This window comes from Canis lupus, chromosome 12, assembly GCF_011100685.1.
Source record: "Canis lupus familiaris isolate Mischka breed German Shepherd chromosome 12, alternate assembly UU_Cfam_GSD_1.0, whole genome shotgun sequence".
Classification (NCBI taxonomy): Eukaryota; Metazoa; Chordata; class Mammalia; order Carnivora; family Canidae; genus Canis; species Canis lupus.
Window position 1 is genome coordinate 1647071 of NC_049233.1, and position 18613 is coordinate 1665683.

At 51.0% G+C, this 18613-nt stretch overlaps 2 protein-coding genes and 2 long non-coding RNA genes across 8 annotated transcripts; 2 read left to right on the forward strand and 2 right to left on the reverse strand.

The window, feature by feature from the left end:
• Positions 1–215: 215 nt before the first annotated feature.
• LOC119874141 lies at positions 216–7111 on the forward strand. Its single transcript, XR_005367544.1, has 3 exons — positions 216–1301; positions 1419–1469; positions 3230–7111. It is a non-coding gene; the product is annotated as an uncharacterized LOC119874141 (long non-coding RNA).
• On the reverse strand, positions 2088–11880 carry ATF6B (activating transcription factor 6 beta). Of its 3 annotated transcripts, none has more exons than XM_038553605.1 (18): positions 11721–11880; positions 11261–11340; positions 11045–11123; positions 10708–10799; positions 9885–10020; positions 7209–7294; positions 6935–7070; positions 6716–6847; positions 6426–6559; positions 5486–5671; positions 5273–5364; positions 4666–4845; positions 4382–4489; positions 4165–4246; positions 3893–3963; positions 3534–3645; positions 3310–3394; positions 2088–2802 (listed from the first exon to the last, which is right to left on the reverse strand). In XM_038553605.1, the coding sequence occupies exons 1-18, from the start codon at positions 11824–11826 to the stop codon at positions 2573–2575; spliced, it is 2127 nt and encodes a 708-aa protein (XP_038409533.1). In that variant the 5' UTR covers positions 11827–11880; the 3' UTR covers positions 2088–2572. The 3 variants fall into 3 exon arrangements, with proteins under 3 accessions (XP_038409533.1, XP_038409532.1, XP_038409534.1); XM_038553604.1 differs by having other exon boundaries at positions 11712–11862; XM_038553606.1 differs by having other exon boundaries at positions 2664–2802; positions 3310–3423; positions 11712–11863.
• A 134-nt stretch (positions 11881–12014) lies between these two features.
• Positions 12015–18378, forward strand: LOC119874140. 2 transcript variants are annotated; one of them, XR_005367543.1, is made up of 3 exons: positions 12015–12140; positions 13605–14358; positions 17773–18378. It is a non-coding gene; the product is annotated as an uncharacterized LOC119874140 (long non-coding RNA). The 2 variants fall into 2 exon arrangements; XR_005367542.1 differs by lacking the exon at positions 17773–18378 and adding an exon at positions 16315–17002.
• FKBPL (FKBP prolyl isomerase like) lies at positions 12330–13945 on the reverse strand. 2 transcript variants are annotated; one of them, XM_038553611.1, is made up of 2 exons: positions 13736–13945; positions 12330–13478 (listed from the first exon to the last, which is right to left on the reverse strand). In XM_038553611.1, exon 2 carries the CDS (start codon positions 13401–13403, stop codon positions 12354–12356), a length of 1050 nt encoding a protein of 349 aa, XP_038409539.1. In that variant the 5' UTR covers positions 13404–13478; positions 13736–13945; the 3' UTR covers positions 12330–12353. The 2 variants fall into 2 exon arrangements, with proteins under 2 accessions (XP_038409539.1, XP_038409540.1); XM_038553612.1 differs by lacking the exon at positions 13736–13945 and having other exon boundaries at positions 12330–12821; positions 13029–13680.
• Positions 18379–18613: the final 235 nt, after the last annotated feature.

Sequence of the window (18613 nt, forward strand, 5' to 3'; positions counted from 1 at the left end):
TCTGGGCCCTGGAATCCAGATGTGCTGTATCCAGAAGCCATAGCAGAACGATGAGGCAAACATTAGGCTCTCCAGTCCTGGCCCCTACAGCTGGGAAGAGGACGGGGGATTGAAGAGGGGAAGGGTGGGGGAGGGCCAAAGCAGCAGTTGGGGAGAAGAGAAGTGGACAAAGGGGTGTGAAGAGAACTAGGGAGGGGGTGGCATGAGGAGGGGAGAAGCCAGAGCACAGAGTCAGCAGTAGGAGGATGGAAGAACAGAAGGAACAGAAAAGAGTGAAGCAGCAGGGAGGAAGGGCAAAATACAAAAAGGAGTGAGGAAACAAGGAAGGAGGAATGGAGACTAGAGTCCAAAAGAAGAGGTGAGGTTGAATAGAGGAAGTGAGGACTCCTGGCTGGGTGAGGGCAAGGAGAGGCAGAGAGGAATCCAGAGCAAAGAGGCAGAGGCAATGGGTCAGGGATGATAAGAGGAACAAAAGGCTGGATCCAGAGAAAGACTGGGTGAGCCTGGGGGTACAGGAGCGGACAGCAGCCCTGTGCTGAGGTGGCCTAGTGACCTGGGCTACACGTGGGCCTGGTGGGTGGCAGCCACAGCCAGAGACTCACCTGCCTTCCCCTTCCCAGCCCTCCTCCCTCCCTCCACGCCCCTCCTGAGCCTTCTGCCACCCCATAACTCAGCCAGCAGTCAGCCGACTGTGCCAGCTCACAGCAAAGTGCCAGGTGTCCCCTGCCACTCAGTCAGAGGTGCAGCAGGCCCCACCCCAGGGCCCCCAGTCCGAGATGCCAGCACTTGGGAACATCCCTGTGCTGCGGTCAGGAGCGATGTCACCATGGGATGATGGGACGATAGGACGGTGATGCACCCAGTTGGGGTAGGAGTAGAACAGAGGAGAAAGGGGCAATGTAAATGCAGAGAGACAGGTGTGAGGGACAAGGGACAGGTGTGCCTTTAGTGACATCGTTCATCCTCACACCATCCCTGAGGAGTAGGCAGGAGTATTCCATGCTACTGATGAGGAAACTAAGGCCCAGACTGTGTAAGTTACATATCAAGGACATCCATGGATGAAAGGTAAAGCAGGGAATCAAATTCAGGCGATCTGCTTCACAAATCCCTGTCCTTGCACTCACTGCCTGGATGAGGCTCAAGGGACGCAAGGACAGGAAGGCCCAGAAGCCAGGGCTGGGCTCCTCCAGAGGGAGGAGGCGCCTAGTTCCTGGGAGCCCTAGTTCCAGGTTGCCATAGTTACTCAGTGTTTCCACCCCAAACACAGTAATGGGAAGTGGGGGAGCCTGGCTGGACACGTGAGTTTCTCCCCTCCTCCTTTAGGCCTGGGCTCAAGGCCTGGGTGGCCCCTGTCATCTGGGCATTGAGCCCAGGCCCAGCCCACACCCTCTAGCTGACCCAGGACACTCCTGCAGGGCCAGGCCAGAGGTGCTGCTGGACAGAAGCCACTGACAGGATCCCCCCAGGTGGAGTGAGATTTGGCCCCTCACCCTCTGTCCTGTCCCCCTTCCTCCTAATTAGAACCACAGCCTTTCCTGCCAGATCCGTTCTCATCCTTTTCTTTCAACTAGGCTCTCAAGTCTCAGTGTCCTCCAGTTTGGGGCTGAGAAGATGCTCCTTAACATCCCCCTTCCCTCCAAACACCACCCCCATCTCCAGTGTGGCCCCTCCTTTCTGGCTTGCAGCCCTCTGGCCCCAGCTCTGCTGTTTGTTCAAGCTGCTCGTCCTGGAAATCAAGGGGAGGGAGGGAGAACCTGCTAGAATGCAGGGGGCCCAGGCTTTGGTAAAGGGAAGACAGGGTGTGGGGCCCACTGTCCTTCCTGTTTACTCAGACACATTCCAGGGATCTGTATCCTCAAGGCTGTCACGCCATGAGACATCCCACCCTCATCCCCTGGCTAGACAGACATACCCCAGTGTTGTAGGGGTGGGGACAAGGGGATGACATGAGGTCTGGGATCCCATACCCACTCCACCCCTGAGTCGGCTACGTCTTCAGTGCTTGATTCTCTGATGTACTGGCCCTACAGAAGCCAATTTCCCCCAAATTCTCCATCATGAGCCAGGAAGGCAGCCACCATTCCTTCAACTCCCTCCAAGTTGTTTATTTAATAATAAAAAAGAAGATTGTACATATACATAAACCTGATCTCCCACTACCACCCATCCTTTACTCCCAGTAACTAGCTCCAAAATGTAAAAATGTCCCTTGTCCCTCCTGGGGACTAAATTCCCACCTCCACCCCCACCCCTCAAATAGAGAAACAAAAGAATGAAGAGTGTGTAGGAGTCCACCCATCCCAAAACTTAGTCTCACTCAATACCCTCGAAGAAAGAAGCAGGAATTAGGGGTTCAGAGAAATTAGAGGAGTCTATATTCTAAAAAGGGGTAAGAAGAGAGGTGAACTGCCTCATCTCCAAATAAGTGCTTAACCCCACACCCTGTCTTCCCTTTACCAATTGCCCCAAGCCCGGGGATCTGAGAACTTAGGAAAGCCACACTGGGTTGCGCCCCCCCCCCCCCCCGCCCAACACACAACCAGCTCTAAGTCAGTGTAAGTTGCAAAGGTCAGGGGTGATTGAGGTAGAAGGGCTGGTGGGAGGCCTGGTGGGCCTGGCCAGCTGCAGAAGCTGGCAAGGGGCCACCTGTAGCATTGCCCGGGGTCGAGGACGGCTGTTTTCGGAGCGAGGGGGGCACTGTGGAGGTCTTGATGTGAATCACCCTGGTGTCCATGACCTCACATTCGATCTGCATCATCTCCTCATAGTCCCCTGGGGCCCCCTGGCCTGACAGGGTCTCTGTGAGAAGGAGAGAGTTAAGAAAGAGCAGAAGGGCAGGCAAACAGAGGAGAAAGGTAGAGGCAGACAGGGATGGAGGGGCAATGGTGAGGAGGCAGATCCACATCCACAGGTCAAGGAGACGGCAGGGATGGAGTTGGTACAGGGAGAGGAGAGGGGTGAGAAAAGAAGATGACGTGGATAAATCACAGAGAACACATATGAGGGAGATCGTAGGGGAGAGGACATCAAGAGAAAACAGGAGGTGAGAATCTGGCAGTTCCCAGCCCACCTCCTCTGCCCACACCTACTCAAGGCCCTCACCAACAGATGGCCTACACTCTTGCCTCCTGCACTCTGTCTTCCTCTCCACCCATTTCCCCGCTTCTCATCCAGGAGTCTAGTCTCTCTTTGAAATGGCCCACTCCTCTCTCCATTTCCCCCTTAGCTCCTCATGCTGGACCTTCCTAGCAGAACCTTCACCTCCTCAATTTCAGCCCTCCCCAGCCCCGGCAAGGAGAGAATTACCATTGGGAGCCATGGCAGGCATCACCAGGGACATCTTGGGCCGAGACGTCTTATTGTGGCTGATGGCAGGAAGCAGCAAGTGGTCCTGGGAGACAGAAGGGCCAGGCCAGGAGGCTGGAGGCAAAGATGTGGACAGGTTCCTCCATCCTACTCTAGAGCCTCAGCCTCAAGATAGACTGCTGGAGAACCCAGGGTGACAGGGATGGGGCAGGGGAGGAACTCACCCTTCGGAAAGACACAACATAAAAGGTGTCCTCTCGTCGGTCAATTGCATCCAGGAACTCTGGCTGTGAACGGTCTGGGTGGCGATACAGCTGCAGTTGGCCCACAAAGTCCCTAGCCAAGTGGAGAAACAGGATTTGGGAGGAACTAAGCCCAATGCTCAGGTCCCACTGGGGAAGGTGGGAGAGGATGAGGGAGAAAAGGAAAAGAGCCCCCAACGGATGAGGAAGGCACAATGCCACTGATGGCAATGACAATGGGCACAGGACAGATTCTGGGGGTTTAGCTTTTTTTTTTTTTTGGTTTAGCTCTTGAGAGTGAAACCTCCCTTAATAACAGACAAGCACCCCCATACACTCACCTCTCTGGGGGCACCAGGGACTGGGTGGGGACTGCCTTAACTGGAGGTGACTTCTTCCGTAGCTGAGACTTCTGGAAGGAGAAGTATCTAAGGATGTGAAGAGGGTGAAGGCAAAGGGAAAGAGAGACGGCCCCTGGAAGCTGATGTCACCTCACCCCTCCACTCACCCCAAATGATCCCTCAAACCTCCACAAAGAGATGCTAACTCAAAATCCCTAAGACATCTAGTCTTCCAGTGGGCCTTCCTGGAACCAGCCCTAGCCCCCTCCTACCTGTCTCTCCTGGGCCCTCTGGGGGATCTTCCGCCGTCCTCTCTGGTGGCGCTGGACCCAGCCGCTCAGCTCATCAGCAAGCCTAAGGAAGCAGAGGCCAAGGCTCCCATCTTCCCTGCCCGCAAGCAGCAGGAAGAAGAGAGGGCAGGGAGAACTGGTGCTTTAGCACAGCAGGACAGCCAGGCCAGAGAGGATGTGCCTCAGCTGGCAACCGCACCTCAGAGACTCGGTCCGGTTGAAGTGCCGACAGTCAGAGGAGAGGAAGAGCTGGTCCAGGTCTCTCAGGAGCAGCTCCTTGGCACCCCCGGGGAAGGCTGTCAGGTTCCTGGAGTGAGGCAGGAAGGGGGAAATGACCAGAGGCTGACCAGCACCCCTTGACCAGCAGAACAGGCAATGATGGCAAGAGAACTCTGGCTCCCCTCAAAAAGAAAAGGTAACTTTTGGGGAGAAGATACACTTGGCAAAGTGTACTTCCCAAAAGGGAGAGGGCCCTCTCCTCACCTGAAACCTGGTCGGCCTGGTGGGCTGGGATGGAGCTCCTCAGGGCCCAGGGAAGAACCCCTAAGGGGTTCCACTCCCTCAACTGGCTCTTGTGTTGAGAACTCTAGCAAGTGTCTCCGGGGCTGAGGTTCCTCTCTGCTCATCCGAGGAGACAGAGGAGCTGGAGGAGGCTCACTGATGCTGGGGATAAGGAAGGACGGAGAGTGAGGGGTTCTGGCTTTATCAAGGGGCCTGCTTAAGATCCTAGGCTCTGCAGACAGCCCATGTGGGTTCCAGTCTACTCCACAAGAGTGAATCTCTTCACATGTAAGATGGGAATGAGAACTATCCCTACCCCCTAAAGCCAGGAAGCATGAGAACTCGGTAAGCGCTTTAAAAGTGACTATTTTCACCAATATTATTAGCACTATCTGCTCCAGGTGAGGACCTACCACTTGAGAAAAATGATGGAATGAGAAGGGACTGGCTGGATGCATCACTGGTGCTAAGGACACCAGCACTGTCTGTGTGTAAGCAGGATGAAAGGCACTATGCCAATGCATGCCGGCAGGCAGTGGTGAGGGTGGCCTTCACCCTGAAGCTTGGGGGTGGGTGGGGAAGGTCTCACCTGACAGGTCCAAAGTTGAAGGCAATGAAGAGAAGGAAGACCATGATGCAGACCACCTTCCTGTTTCCAGAACCTAACTTGAGCTCGCTGTTCTAAGGTGCAGAGAAAGGGCAGAGAGAGAGAGAGAGAGAGAGAGAGAGAGAGAGAGAGAGGCATAAGTCAGCCCAAAGGAGCAGGTATTCCCATTGGCCCCCCAAGGTTGACCGGTCTTACCTCTGCCAGCAGGGCCTCCAGTCGCCGCCGGAGGGCAGCATTCTCCCGGCGGAGCTGCTGGTTGTCCGCCAACACCGCCTGCAGCCGGGCCTCCAGCCCCTGCAAATACTCTTTCTTCTTCCTCCTGGACTGGCAGGCTGACTCCCGGTTCTTGATCATTCGCTGCTGCCGCTTCAGCAGCTTTGCCTAGGGTCCCCAGACGGTCGGACGGTCGAACAGTCAAAGAAAGGAACGACAGATGGGTGGGAGAGGGGAACCATATCTCCCAACTTCAGGGACTGATCAGCCACTGCTCACACTGGCCACTCTCCTGCCTTCCTGTCCTCTACCTACTTGGCTGGAGAAGGGCCATCCCTCTCTGCTAAAACATTTCAAGGAAGAGCCCTTCTCTCACCACTCCATCTTTCCTGTTCCTCAGAGCTGGGAGAAGTCAGACTGTAGGAAGAACTTCCTCCATCCTAGCTCCTGGTGGAAACTCCGTTCCTTTCCCTGGTTGGGGGGCGGGGTGTCTTCCTTCCTCTCAATTCTTTTTAAGGGCCCACAGCTTAACTTTGCTATAATTAAAGAACACTTTACCTGGTTTTCTGTTAGGAGCCTCCCTCTACTAACTACCGCCACAGTCACAACCACTGCCTTAGATTTACTGACACCATTCCATTTCTCTGCCTGCAGTGATAGCAAAACTAAGTAAGGATCCTAAAATTATACAGATTTGATGTTGACATGCAAATATAAGCTGTTATCCTGGAATGGTGTCAGTAAATTATACAGATTTGATGTTGACATGCAAATATAAGCTGTTATCCACTTGACCTTCAGGATCATTTTATGTGTTCACTTCTTTTTTGTTCCTTCCTCAATCCACAATTCTCTTTCCCATGACAGACTTCCCTCCTCCCTTCCTATTACTAGCCTTAGCCCCCTCCTCCCCAATACTTACATCCACTTCAGGTGGGCAGGAGTTCCCAGGCATAGGAGCTGGAACAATGCTCTTCCTCTCAGGCCTTGGAGCAGCGGGGGCTGGCCCCTCAGGCTGGACCCGAATAGCACCTTGGATGAGGACAACTGGGGACACTGGGGCAAATGATTAGGGGGAAGTGAGACCTGTAGGTCAGGTGGAGTTATAGTATACACACCCCCACCTGAGGACCCAAAGGTTGGGAGCCTCAATGGCTATGAGCTCGCCAAGAAAGTCAATCCAGCCCGGCTCCTTCTCTCCTTCTTCAGTACCTGGGGGTGGCTGGACAAGGGGCTGCAACAGGATGGTGGTGCTGGGGGGCACAGCTCTGGGTGGCATTGGGACGGTGGTTATCACCACAGGTTTGGGCTGCAAGGGTGGCTTCCGGGTGGGCAGGGCTTTGCCTGATGGAAGGGGAAAGGAAGGAAGGAAGGAATGTCAGACTCAAGGCATCTTGCCAGGGATCCCAAGGTGTCAGGAGGCCCTATTACCTAAGGAGCCATCGGAGGATGGGCCCATGCTGATCTGGACACCTCCAAGTGGGGGGCCTAGGACATCCTGCAGGAGACACCCTTGAGGTGACAGTGACTCCGTCTTCACTTCCAGTACCTCTTCTCTTATAAAAGCCTGTGTTGGGCATTCCAGAAGATATGTGAGTCAGGAGGAATGTCAAGGAGAAGGAGCTGAAAAAGAATGCTTTCATACTTCTGAGAGTCAGAAGGAACTCACCAGAATATGAGACAGAAAAAAACAGTTGATGCTCACCTGACTGGGGGACTCTGCTGAAAGCAGGGAAGCCTCAGAGTTGATGGAGGAGGACGGAGAGACAGGTTCTATCTTGGTCTGGATATCTATCGGATGATAGGAGACAAAATGCTGGATATCAGATAAACACTACAGAAGAGAATTAAGAGAGGGGATAGAAGACATGGTCCTTTCTCTTTTGTACCAGAAAAATAAAGCTGGCCGTAGGCATACAATCTAGAAGGAGCTAGAGCCATGGGCTGCTGACTTGCTGGCTCTCTTCTCACCTTCTGACCCAGGACTTTCCCATCTTTTTCCCTGGCTCCTAAAGCCATTATGAGTCTTTATGCTGACAACAGCTAAGTCTGCATTTCTACCCTTGACTGCTCCCCTATGTTCTGATTCCCACTCCCTGAGATGCCTGCTGATCATTTCCTTTCTCATACCCCACCTCGGGGCTCACTGCCTGTCCCTTCACACAAATTCCCTCTCTACTCTGTCAGCCTCCCAGGCCCCAAATCGCAAAGACTCAGTCCTCTGAGCCTTCCTGGCCTCTGTTAAATCCACCTGTGAGGCACAGTGATCACCCCACATGGGCAAAATAAAACTCATCCAAGGGCCAGATTCAGCTCCAAGGTCAACAGTCTGCCACTACCTTTGGTCCATACCACTCATTTATATTCTTAATTATATAATTCCTAAGACTGCTATATTAAAATTTCAACTTCCATTTGTGAATAGTTAGCACAAGCATATGATATAAAACCCCAAAGGACCAAGGGTAATTCAGTGAAACAGATCTTCTTCCCTTCCTTGTCCACCAGCCACCCAGATCCCTCCTCAGAGGTGACCACTATTTGATTATTAAGCATGTGTTATGACCCTCACGAGACTCTCCAAAAGCAAGGATTATGTCTGATGCTTCCTGTCTATCAAAGTGATGGGTGAAGCACAGGCCCTCAAGAGACCTAATTTGTTTAGCAGAGAATCTAACTCCTTAAAGTCACCAACAATCAATTTGCTGTGAAAAGGTTTTCAATCCTCATCTTGTTTATTCTCTTTGTAACTTTTAATAATACGTGGATATGGTCTGTTTGTCTCTCTGGGCCCACTCTGTATCCTTCCCAGCATCGCTCTGAGGCCAGAGAGGAAAACATGAATGGACTGAATCACTGGGCTCCCTTGCCCTATAGCTTCTGGTTGGAGTTCAACCAAAGAGAGGCAGTGACAGGAAACCCTGAAGCCACTTTGCAAGCCACACTCAACATGTCCAGCACTGAATTCATCATCGTCCCTGACTGGGGAGCTCTTGCTCTTACCATACCTATCTGCCCTGGCAAGAAACCCAGGCATCTTCTTCAAATCCTATGCAAGAAGTCACTGCAATTCATCCATTCTACTTTATTCTTTCTGTTTCTTTTTGGCATCCACATATCCTACTTGATTAAATGCATTCAGTCCTGCCTTTCCATGTTCCATTCCCTCTACTTGCCACCAGAGTCACCTTTCTAATCACATTGCTCTCCTGCTTGATTCTTCAGAGGCTCCCAAATGTCCACAGGATAAAAGCTAAGAGTCCCTTAGCAGGGTTCCCACCTGGCCCTGCAGCCTCTGCAACTTCTTGCCATTTCCCACTCCCTCCCCACATCCACTCTCACAGGATCCAAGTTCCCTAGACTCACACACAACACACACACACACACACACACACACACACACGAATCTCCATATTCATCTATTCATCTTCTGGCTAATTTCTATATGTCTTTCAAAACTCGGCTCGGGAAACCCTGCCTCCAGAAACACATCCCTGATCCAGCCCCCATCAGGTGAGCTGCCCCTTATGAGCTTTCGTGGCACCCTATGATGTCTATCCTGGAATTCCCACACCTTCAGCAACTGGCATGTGTCTTTTCCCTCCCACCACACTATAGGATTCTTGGGTCAGTGTGGTGCTCATATCTTCGTCTTTGCACCCCTAGCACCCTGTCCAGTATGTGGCATGGAGTAGGTGCTCAGTAAATGCTTACTGTAGGGACACCTGGGTGGCTCAGCAGTTAAGCATCTGCCTTTGGCTCAGGGTGTGATCCCGGGTCCTTGGATGGAGTCCCACATTGGGCTCCCTGCAGGGAGCCTGCTTCTCCCTCTGCCTATGTCTCTGCCTCTCTCTGTGTCTCTCATGAATAAATAAATTAAAAATCTTTTTAAAAAATGTTTACGTGTAAATTGGTAAGAGGAAATGAACTTGGTAATACTTAAAAGTAGCACAAATAATGTTCATTGTAGAACCTAGGAGTTGGGTATATGGTATTTCAGCTCTTTTGTAAGTTTGAAAAACTTTATAATAAAACACCAGGAGGAAAGAATAACATAAAATTCCCTAATCTATCCATACTTTTTTATTTTTTTTTAAATGCAAAGCAATAGGAAGTTAAATCACACAATAGGATACTAGGGATGAGAAAAAGAAAGGAAAACTATTCCCATCTCTTCAGTGCAGTTTTTGCTGTGGTTTCCTAAAACTCTCCCTCCCCTTCCCGGCCTTTGGTCATCTACCATTTCCTCTCCCCGCCTTTTCCTCTGTGTCCTGCATCCCTCCCCCATACACACACACACACACACACACACACCCTCACTCTCTCTCTCTCTCTCTCTCTGCCTTGGGAAAGCCTGGGGGTGGTGGTAGGCTGTTATTACCTGAGGGATCATCAGAGGTGGGACCCACATTGATCTGCACGGTTTCAAATGGGGATGTTGGATCATCTCCTAGGAGGCAGAGTGGGGGTGCCAAGGATTCTGTCTTCACAACTAGCACCTCCCCTACACCAAGGGCCTAGGTGAGAGTGAGAGGGAAGGAGACAAAGAAGAAAACAAGAGTTGAGAGCAAGACCAAGAACAAAAGCTTCACAGCTTACTAAATATTTGATATTCTGCTTTGAATGGTGCTGAGCATCTCCCTGAGCTGTCTCTGGTCCCCTGTTTTCTCTATTTTATTCTGGGATGGTCGATGAAGTCTCATTATTTCAAATATTGTCTTAAAGTGAACAACTTGGGCAAGAGCAATTCTAGACTCCTCAGCAGTTAACAACTCTCTTCTTCCCAGCCCCACCACGGCTGGCACATAACTGTATATTAAAAAGACTCCCGGCAGCCCAGGTGGCTCAGCAGTTTAGGGCCGCCCTTCGGCTCAGGGCGCGATCCTGGAGACAGGGAATTGAGTCCCACATCGGGCTCCCTGCATGGAGTCTGCTTCTCCCTCTGCCTGTGTCTCTGTCTCTCTCTCTGAGTCTCTCATGAATAAATAAATACAATTTTTAAAAAATAAATAAAAAGACTCCATCTTCACTTCTAGACAACCACTGCAGAGACATGTAAAAAAAAAAGACATTAAAGAAATCTGAAGGCACCACCACTACTCCATGACCTGTAGCACGGAAAATAGTCTCTCAGCACCTATGGGGCGAAGGGAATGGAACTCAGTCTCTGCCACAAACAGGAGAAGGTGTCAGATGGCTCTCACCTGGCTGGAGGGCTCAGTGGAAAGATGGGATGATTCGGAGCTGAGGGAGGAAGAGGAGCAGGGGGAGGATGGCTCAGACTTCACCTGAAGATCTGGAAGAAAAGTTGGGGAATAAACAGGAAGTTGAGTCTGAGGAGTCCAAAAAGTGTCCAAAGACAAGGCGGTGAGGATCCCCTCCATCAGGGCAAAGGGGAACACATATAAGGGCCCTAAGGAGAGAGGAGTGCACAGGACTTATGAAGAGGAGGTGTGAGGATACAGGGAGTCCCGCGGTTCCTGGGAAACAGTGGAAAGCGAGGGTTTTGGAAGGATGAGCGAGTCACAGAGGATATCTTACCTGGGAAGATAGGCAGGGGGTCCCAAGGTGGTTCAGGGGGACTGACATCCATCCCCACGTCCAGGGAGCTGCTGCCAAACTGAATAAAGGGGAGCATTAAACGGCGGGAATGTGAAGAAGGCAATGGCTCCAAGAGCTCCGGCCTGGGGCAGAGTCCTGGTTCGGGGGCAATCCCACCCGCCACTGGTTAGAAAGACAAGGATGGGGGCGCGATACCGGGACATCCTGCTCTGGGCAACGGAAGAGCTGCGTCTGCTCCTCCGCCACATCATCCAGGCCGGTGTACAAGGTGCTGTCTGCGAGGGACACAGAGCGTCAAGGGTCGCCCGGTGGCCCAGGCTGCGGAGCCGCACAGCCGCACAGCCCCGGGCTGGCCCCTCATTGGCTCGGCTCAGCCAGACCTACCGCCCGCCCACTTGAAACCTGATGCCGCCAAGGAACTTCGGTCCCTCCTTCCCCCACCCCGGAACACCCCGACTTTTCCGCAGGGAACAGAGGTCGTCCCCAACTCCCGCATCCCCCCAGAGCACGACGGGCGCCCCGCTCCGCCCTCCTGCGGGTGATGGAGTCTCTGTTCGCCCGGCCTTCTTCCGTAGCCCTCCGCTTCCTCCCTGCGTGCCTCAGGATCACAGCAGGACACAACCCCCCTCCCTCCCCGAGGCCTCACTCCGCAGACCCCAGTCCTCCGGGCTCAGCAAGTTGTCGGTGAAAAAACGTGTCGGGTCCGCGATCTCGCTGAGGAGCATCAGTTCCGCCATCTTTCCCTCCCGCCCCCCAACCATGAGACGGTTCCCAAGGCCCGCCTCTCCCCACCATCGACTAATCAGTTGAGTCTTAAAAAAAAAAAGGCGACGTCCCGGAAGCTCTACCGACCAGTAAGAGAGGAGGGTGCTGAGTACAGGAGGTGGCTGGACAGGCCGGGCCAATGGGAGCGCGGCGGGAGGACGACGCTCCCACGCACAGGGGACCACACGGCGTGCGCATGCGCCAAGCGGGAGCCACGGCGAGAGCGCCTGGGAGATGTAGTTCCCGGGGCTTGAAGGCCTGCCACCTCCCCCGGTCCTGGAGAAGATATGGATAAACACCCCAAAATGTGGTACACGTACTCATATGACTCCCCCCACTTTTTAAATATGGCTTTTAATGGTAAAAGAGGGAAAGAGGCGCCCTGAGACCACTGCTACCTCTCCAGGAAGGCAAACGTTGGGAGTGGGCCACGAGCTGAAACCCTCCCTCTGGGTCTCCTCAAAATCTCACAGCATAAACCACAATTCACAGGTGCCTGTCACTTTTAAGATTTAGCTTTTAATCAGCCAAACATCTTGCGCAGACCCTGAGCCAGCCCTGCATCTTGTTTCTTCCCCTGAATGATCACTTTTCCCAGCTCCTCCTGGGCTGCGCGGTTTTTTGGGTCTACCGCCAACACCTTCCTGAGGTCAGCAGTTGCTTTGTCAAGGTTCCCAAGGGCAGCCTGGGCAACCCCTCTTCGGTACAAGGCCTTTAAGTGGTCAGGCTCCCGCTCCAGCACTCGGTCACAGCTCTGGGCAGCCAGCTGGGGCTGCCCTAGTAGCAACTGACAGGCGGCCAGGTTGGCGTGTAGAACAGTTCGTTCTGGAGGGCCAGGTGGGGGTAAAGTCAGCAGCAGCCGAAGAGCCCGTCCGTAGCATCTGGCAGCCCCTTCAGGGTTCCCAGCTCTAAATAATTCTGTGCCCCTCGTGCGTTCTTTCTTGGCCAGGGCTTCCTTTTCACTGGCCTCCAGCTCCCAGGAGTCCCTGCCCTGCGTGAAGGAGGCCAGTGTGAGCCTGAATGGAGATTCAGGGTGCTCGGAGATCTGAAGCTGTGCCTCCTCACCTTGACACATGGACTCCAAGCATTTCTCTATGAGCTCCCCCCAAGTCCCTTCCCTCCACGGTCCTAACCCCATAGTTATCTCTGTCCAGCCCTCTGGCAGGCCTGACCCAAAAGGAAACCCAAAAGCCAGTACCCGGCAGCAGGAGCCTAGCTTGGGTTTGTCCAAGCCATGGCCGCGGATTATGATCTTCTTAACAAAGCTTCCGTCGGGACAGTACCAGAGATCAGAAGCTGGAAGGGGCTCTGGCATCTCACTGGTTGATCCAGGAGACTTCACTGAGTCTCCTTCAAGTCCAGCAGCCAGTTTTTCAGTCTCTTGAGGTTTCTCTAGAACTCGGCTGGCCAGAGCTGAGCTCACTCTCAGCTCGAGGATTTCAGTAGGACAGTCTTGGGGCTGCTGCCTAATCTCGGTGGTTGACTTAAGGTTTTCCTGGGGGTTCTCTTCCCGTCGTTGTTGCGGTTGAGAGGTGTCCTTGTCTCCTATTAGACTGGCCGGTGGCGTCTCCATTTGGTCGACCGGTTCCTTCCACCAGTGAGTGAACGGTGTTGGTCGGGGTGGGATGGATCAATTTCAGGTCAGCACCTGAAAAGAAAACCCAAAAATGCTAATGGCAGGATTATTTCAATTCCCTTTTCGTCGTCTCCCGTCCTGCGGGGACCCAGGACCCCCAGTCCTCAAAGTCGTTTTTGTTTTTGTTTTCCTCCCAAGATCTCTGTCCGGCTGGAGCGTCCAGTCCCCCGAAGAGCTACTGTAGACCTCCTCCAGAACTATACATCCCACAAACCCCTGCGGCTCGGGTCACCGCCCAGCTACGGACACCCGGCGGAGCCAAAAACTACCTGGGCGGCCGGAACGCCTGGCCTGGTAGCAAGAGCCAGACCATTTGAATCACGTCTTCTTTCGGAGCCAAGTGCTTTGAGTACTATCCTGGGAGTCTTGCTCCAGGCGGAGAGGACGGTCGAGGGCCAGGAGCACCTGGGGACAATGACAGCTAGCGCTGGAGCCCGCCAGGCTGCGAGTCGAATCATATTCCCGGCAGCCAATCCGGAGGACTGAGAGGCCTGGTGGGCCCGCCTTTTGGACGTGACGTCATTTCCCCCGCAACCGGAAGCTCCAGGCCTTAGCAACCGATCCTGGCCGAATCAAACCGAGCTTGGCTGGGTCCGACTGGCCCGATTATTGAGACTGGAAGCCTGAAGACTGGGCAACTGGGGTCCCTAGGGGGAGCGAGGGAATGCGGAGCTGGTGGTGAAGGAGAGCGGTAGCAGTCCTTTCCTTTTGTCTGAGGCCTCAGGCCCACCTGTGCTGTTCTCCTTCCTCCCGGTGTTCGAGCTCCGAGCCAGAGCCGCGCAGCCCGCTCCTTCGCCGGTTCAGCGCAAGGTGCTGCAAGAGAAATCCTCAAGCTTCTTTCCTCCAACTGCCTATCTTCCTTTGCGGGGTCACCTGAAGCTTCTCTTCCCTCGTACGCATTCATTGCCATTCAAGTCTTTTTCCTCGGAAATATTAGTGCTTTTCAAATCTTCTTGTGCATGCATATCACCGGGGGAACCTGTTAAATCCCAGGATTTGATTTAGGAAGGATGGGGTGGGGCCTATGATTCTGCATTTCATTTCTCCTTTTCTTTTTCAAGATTTTATTTATTCATGACAGACACACACACAGAGGCAGACATACAGGCAGAAGGAGAAGCAGGCTCCTCGCAGGGAACCCGGGACCCAGATCACGCCCTGAGCAGAAACCAGACCTCAACCACTGAGCCACCCAGGCGCCCCCTTTCTTTTTTCTTTTCCTTCTTTCTTTCGTAAACTAAAGTCTGCTTTATTCAGATTTCTTACTTTTTGCCCAGTGACTTTTTTCTGTCCCAGGATCTTACCCAGGATACCACATGCCATTTAACCATGTTTCCTTAGCTCCTCTTGGCTTTGAGTTTTCTCTGCCCTATTTTTCACCCTGTTTTGAACTACTTTTCAAGAGATGCTCTTTAACTCAAAACAATTTTCGGGGGTGGGGGAGGGTGGGGGACTCCTGGGTGGCTCAGTGGTTGAGCATCTGCCTTTGGCTCAGGGCGTGATCCCGGGTCCTGGGATCAAGTTCTGCATCTGGCTCCCCAAAGGGAGCGAGCCTGCTTCCCTCTCTGCCTGTCTCTGCCTCTCTCTGTGTGTCTCTCATAAAAAAGTAAATAAAATCTGAAGAAAAAACCCAACAATTAAAAAAATATTTAAATTCAATTAGTTAACAGTTACGTTAGTATTATTGTTCAAGGGTAGAATTGATTGATTCATCAGTTGCATATAACACCCAGTGCTCATGACATCATGTGCCCTCCTTAATGCCCATCACCCAGTTACCCCATCCCCCACCTACCTCCCCTCCAGCAATATTCAGTTAAGAATCTCTTATGGTTTGCCTCCTTTCTTTTCTTTTTTTTTTTTTTTTTAAGATTTTATTTATTTATTCATGAGAGACAGAGAGAGAGGCAGAGACACAGGCAGAGGGAGAAGCAGGCTCCATGCAGGGAGCCCGATGTGGGACTCGATTCCGGGGCCCCAGGATCAGGCCCTGGGCCAAAGGCAGATGCTCAACCACTGAGACACCCAGGCATCCCTCTTCTGCCCATTTCTTGACTGGATTATTTGTTCTATGTGTGTTGAGTTTGATAAGTTCTTTATAGATCTTGGACACTAGCCCTTTATGTGATAAGACATTTGCAAATATCTTCTCCCATTCTGTTGTCTTAGTTTTGTCAACTGTTTCCTTTGCTGTGCAAGAGCTTTTTATTTTGATGAAGCCCCAATCATTCATTTTTGCTGATTCTGTATTTCTAACAAGCTCTTGGGTGGCGATGCTGCTGATCCATGAACCACGCTTTGAATAGTATGATTCTAGAATACCTGTGCCCCTCAGTTTGTACTATATTTTGCCTCTATAACTGGTTAAACCTGTTCCATTGGGTGTGTCAGTGGAAAACTGGTCCTGCTCCTCCTAATAAAAGATGTAGGTCCCTTTTATTATTCAACCTTGCTTGACCAGCTCTGAGCATGGGCAGGGCCACCACAGCTCTTCAGGGAAGGAGAATTCAGTTCTCAGTACCTCATTTTGGCTCCTTCCTCAGTTTGCTCTCTAATAACCTGCCATTGTGCCTGACTATAAGGACCATCCCAGGACAGCCAGAAGGAGAGATAGTTTCATCAGTAGGCACAGAATTGTGTCAAAACACTTCTCTCTCTGTTTTGTATTGAGACTCAAGTCACTAACCTAGACTTCTCAAGTTTTATTTCTGGGTTCTGTGTCACAATAACCTTAGTCCACTGCCACCTCTTCCCCTATGGCTAAATATTCTGATTTTTGTATTCCCTGGGCTCCTGTTGAAAATTAATCCACCTTTTCTCCCTCCCTTTTCCTCTTTCTAATTTCAAGGATTTTTGGAAAAGGCAGGACATCTGGAATGAGTAACGAAAAGTTTAATTACACCGTAGTCCCTGGACAAAGTTGGCTGATTTGTATTGTGTGCCTTAACTGAGAGGGCCACTCTGATGACCCTTCAAAGATCAACTTCTCTCAGTTAAAAGAAACTGTAGTGTGCTACAAATGTATTGTTTTGTAATGTTCTCTTATTTTGCGTGTCGATTTCAGTTCTGACAGACTCTACAAGGCAGAGGCCTTGTCTCTATTTTTTTTGTGTCATCTCCTTCATTCATTCATTCAACAAGTACTTATGAGGACCTGCTATGTTCCAGGCAGCATGCTAGGAAATGGGGATACATAAATGAATGAAACTGACACAGTCTCTGCTTTCATGGAACTTCTAGTCTGGCCAAGGGAATACTAATTACAGTGGCATGAAGAAGGGTGAGATGCTATGAGAGCGGATGAAGGATTAGGAGACATTTTTGCTGCCAAAGAATGAATTAGAACTGAATCTCAATTCTATATAGACCCCATATTGAAAACTATTCAATTAAGTGGTTGACTTTGTCTCTTCAGGTGATCCCTTGTCACCACTGTGACTATAAAAATACACATCAGGCTCCCGGCATGGAACCTGCTTCTCCCTCCTCCCGTGTCTCTCTCTCTCTCTTTCTCTATGTCTATCATGAACAAACAAACAAACAAACAAACAAATAAATAAATAAAAAGGGGGATCCCTGGGTGGCTCAGCGGTTTAGCGCCTGCCTTTGGCCCAGGGCGCGATCCTGGAGTCCCGGGATCAAGTCTCACGTCGGGCTCCCAGCATGGAGCCTGCTTCTCCCTCTGCCTGTGTCTCTGCCTCTCTCTCTCTACGTCTATCATGAATAAATAAATAAATAATTTTTTAAAAAATTAGAAAAAAACATACAAACATAAGCACATAAACTCCTAAAAAAATCCAAATTATCCAAAATGAAAATATTTCTATTTTTTAAATAAAATTTGAACTTCATCAAAATGAAAATACAGATTTTAAGTTTTATGAAAGAGGGCTCAGAATCCTCAGAGGAGAAATCCATGAATCTTTTGCTTCCCCCAGATCTCAGCTTGAAGAGTAGGAAAGGACCAAGATACGAAGACAAAGAAATGGGGAAGAGCATAGGTTCTTCCACAAAATGTTGCTGCATGAATATTAACTGATTCACCTCTTGCTCTCTTCTGGTTCCTTGCCCTGGAAGCCTCGTTATGCTGGGGCTCAGCTCTCTAGGGATAGTCACCAAGGAGTCAGGAAGAAGCAGAGAAATAAACTGGGAGGATTATATACCCAGGCCTAACTAGGGAACCTGGGATCTGAGAAGGACACAAAAAGAGGATGACAAGTGAAAATTTGCTTACCTATTGGGGTAGAAGCTTGGACTGCAGAGTGAGGAAGGAGCAATGTTTCTCTCCTTTCTCTTTCCCCTAAAGATTTGACAATGAACTGGAAGAAGAGCAGCCTTGAGGGGAAGAGCTGAAAAGGAACATTCTTCTCCAAGTGACTAGATTCAATCCAAACCTACCACGAGCGTCCTCTATTCTCTCTCTTCTTTTGGTGTTTCAAGGACTAACCTTACCAACACCTAATTGTATGGATGCTGTGGGATTTCCCCTGCCTCAGGTTAGAGGGATGGGGGTGGGGGGTGTGGGTGGGTAGCAGCACGCAGCAACCTCTGGAAAGAAAGTGAGATTAAGAAAGAGTCTGTGTTAAAGTCAAAGTCAAAGGGACATCTGGGAGAATGGAAGGACTTCGGGGATGGACTGTCATTTCTGCAATCTGTGATTATGGACAATAAACCCTATTCTGGAACAATTCTCCATCTAAGTCATAGGGTGCATTTAATGCCTTGTTGAAGATTGTTCTCAGGGAAATACCCATATATGACAAATTTCTGAGGATTAACCTATAAATAATTGTTTTTAAATCCTATCTGGAGTCACTTCCATCTGCCCATCTTCTTTCACGTCCTTCCAAGGTGGCTCAGAGGATCTGGCCATATTCTGCTACTCTCCTTGCCTTATCCCTTAAGGGCATTGTTTATGCTGGTTTCTTTCTTTTTTTTTTTTTAATTTTTATTTATTTATGATAGTCACACAGAAAGAGAGAGAGAGGCAGAGACATAGGCAGAGGGAGAAGCAGGCTCCATGCACTGGGAGCCCGACGTGGGATTCAATCCTGGGTCTCCAGGATCGCGCCCTGGGCCAAAGGCAGGCGCCAAACCGCTGCGCCACCCAGGGATCCCTTTATGTTGGTTTCTAATTGAAGTATAGT

Coding starts and splice junctions, on each gene's coding strand:
- ATF6B (XM_038553604.1), bottom strand. CDS start 11,826: ATGGTTGGGGGGCGGGAGGGAAAGATGGCGGAACTGATGCTCCTCAGC. Junction 10,800..11,044: donor CCCCCTGCCTATCTTCCCAG/GTAAGATATCCT, acceptor CTTTTCTTCCAG/ATCTTCAGGTGAAGTCTGAG. Junction 7,295..9,884: donor CACCTCTGATGATCCCTCAG/GTAATAACAGCC, acceptor ATCATCCGATAG/ATATCCAGACCAAGATAGAA.
- FKBPL (XM_038553611.1), bottom strand. CDS start 13,403: ATGGAGACGCCACCGGCCAGTCTAATAGGAGACAAGGACACCTCTCAA.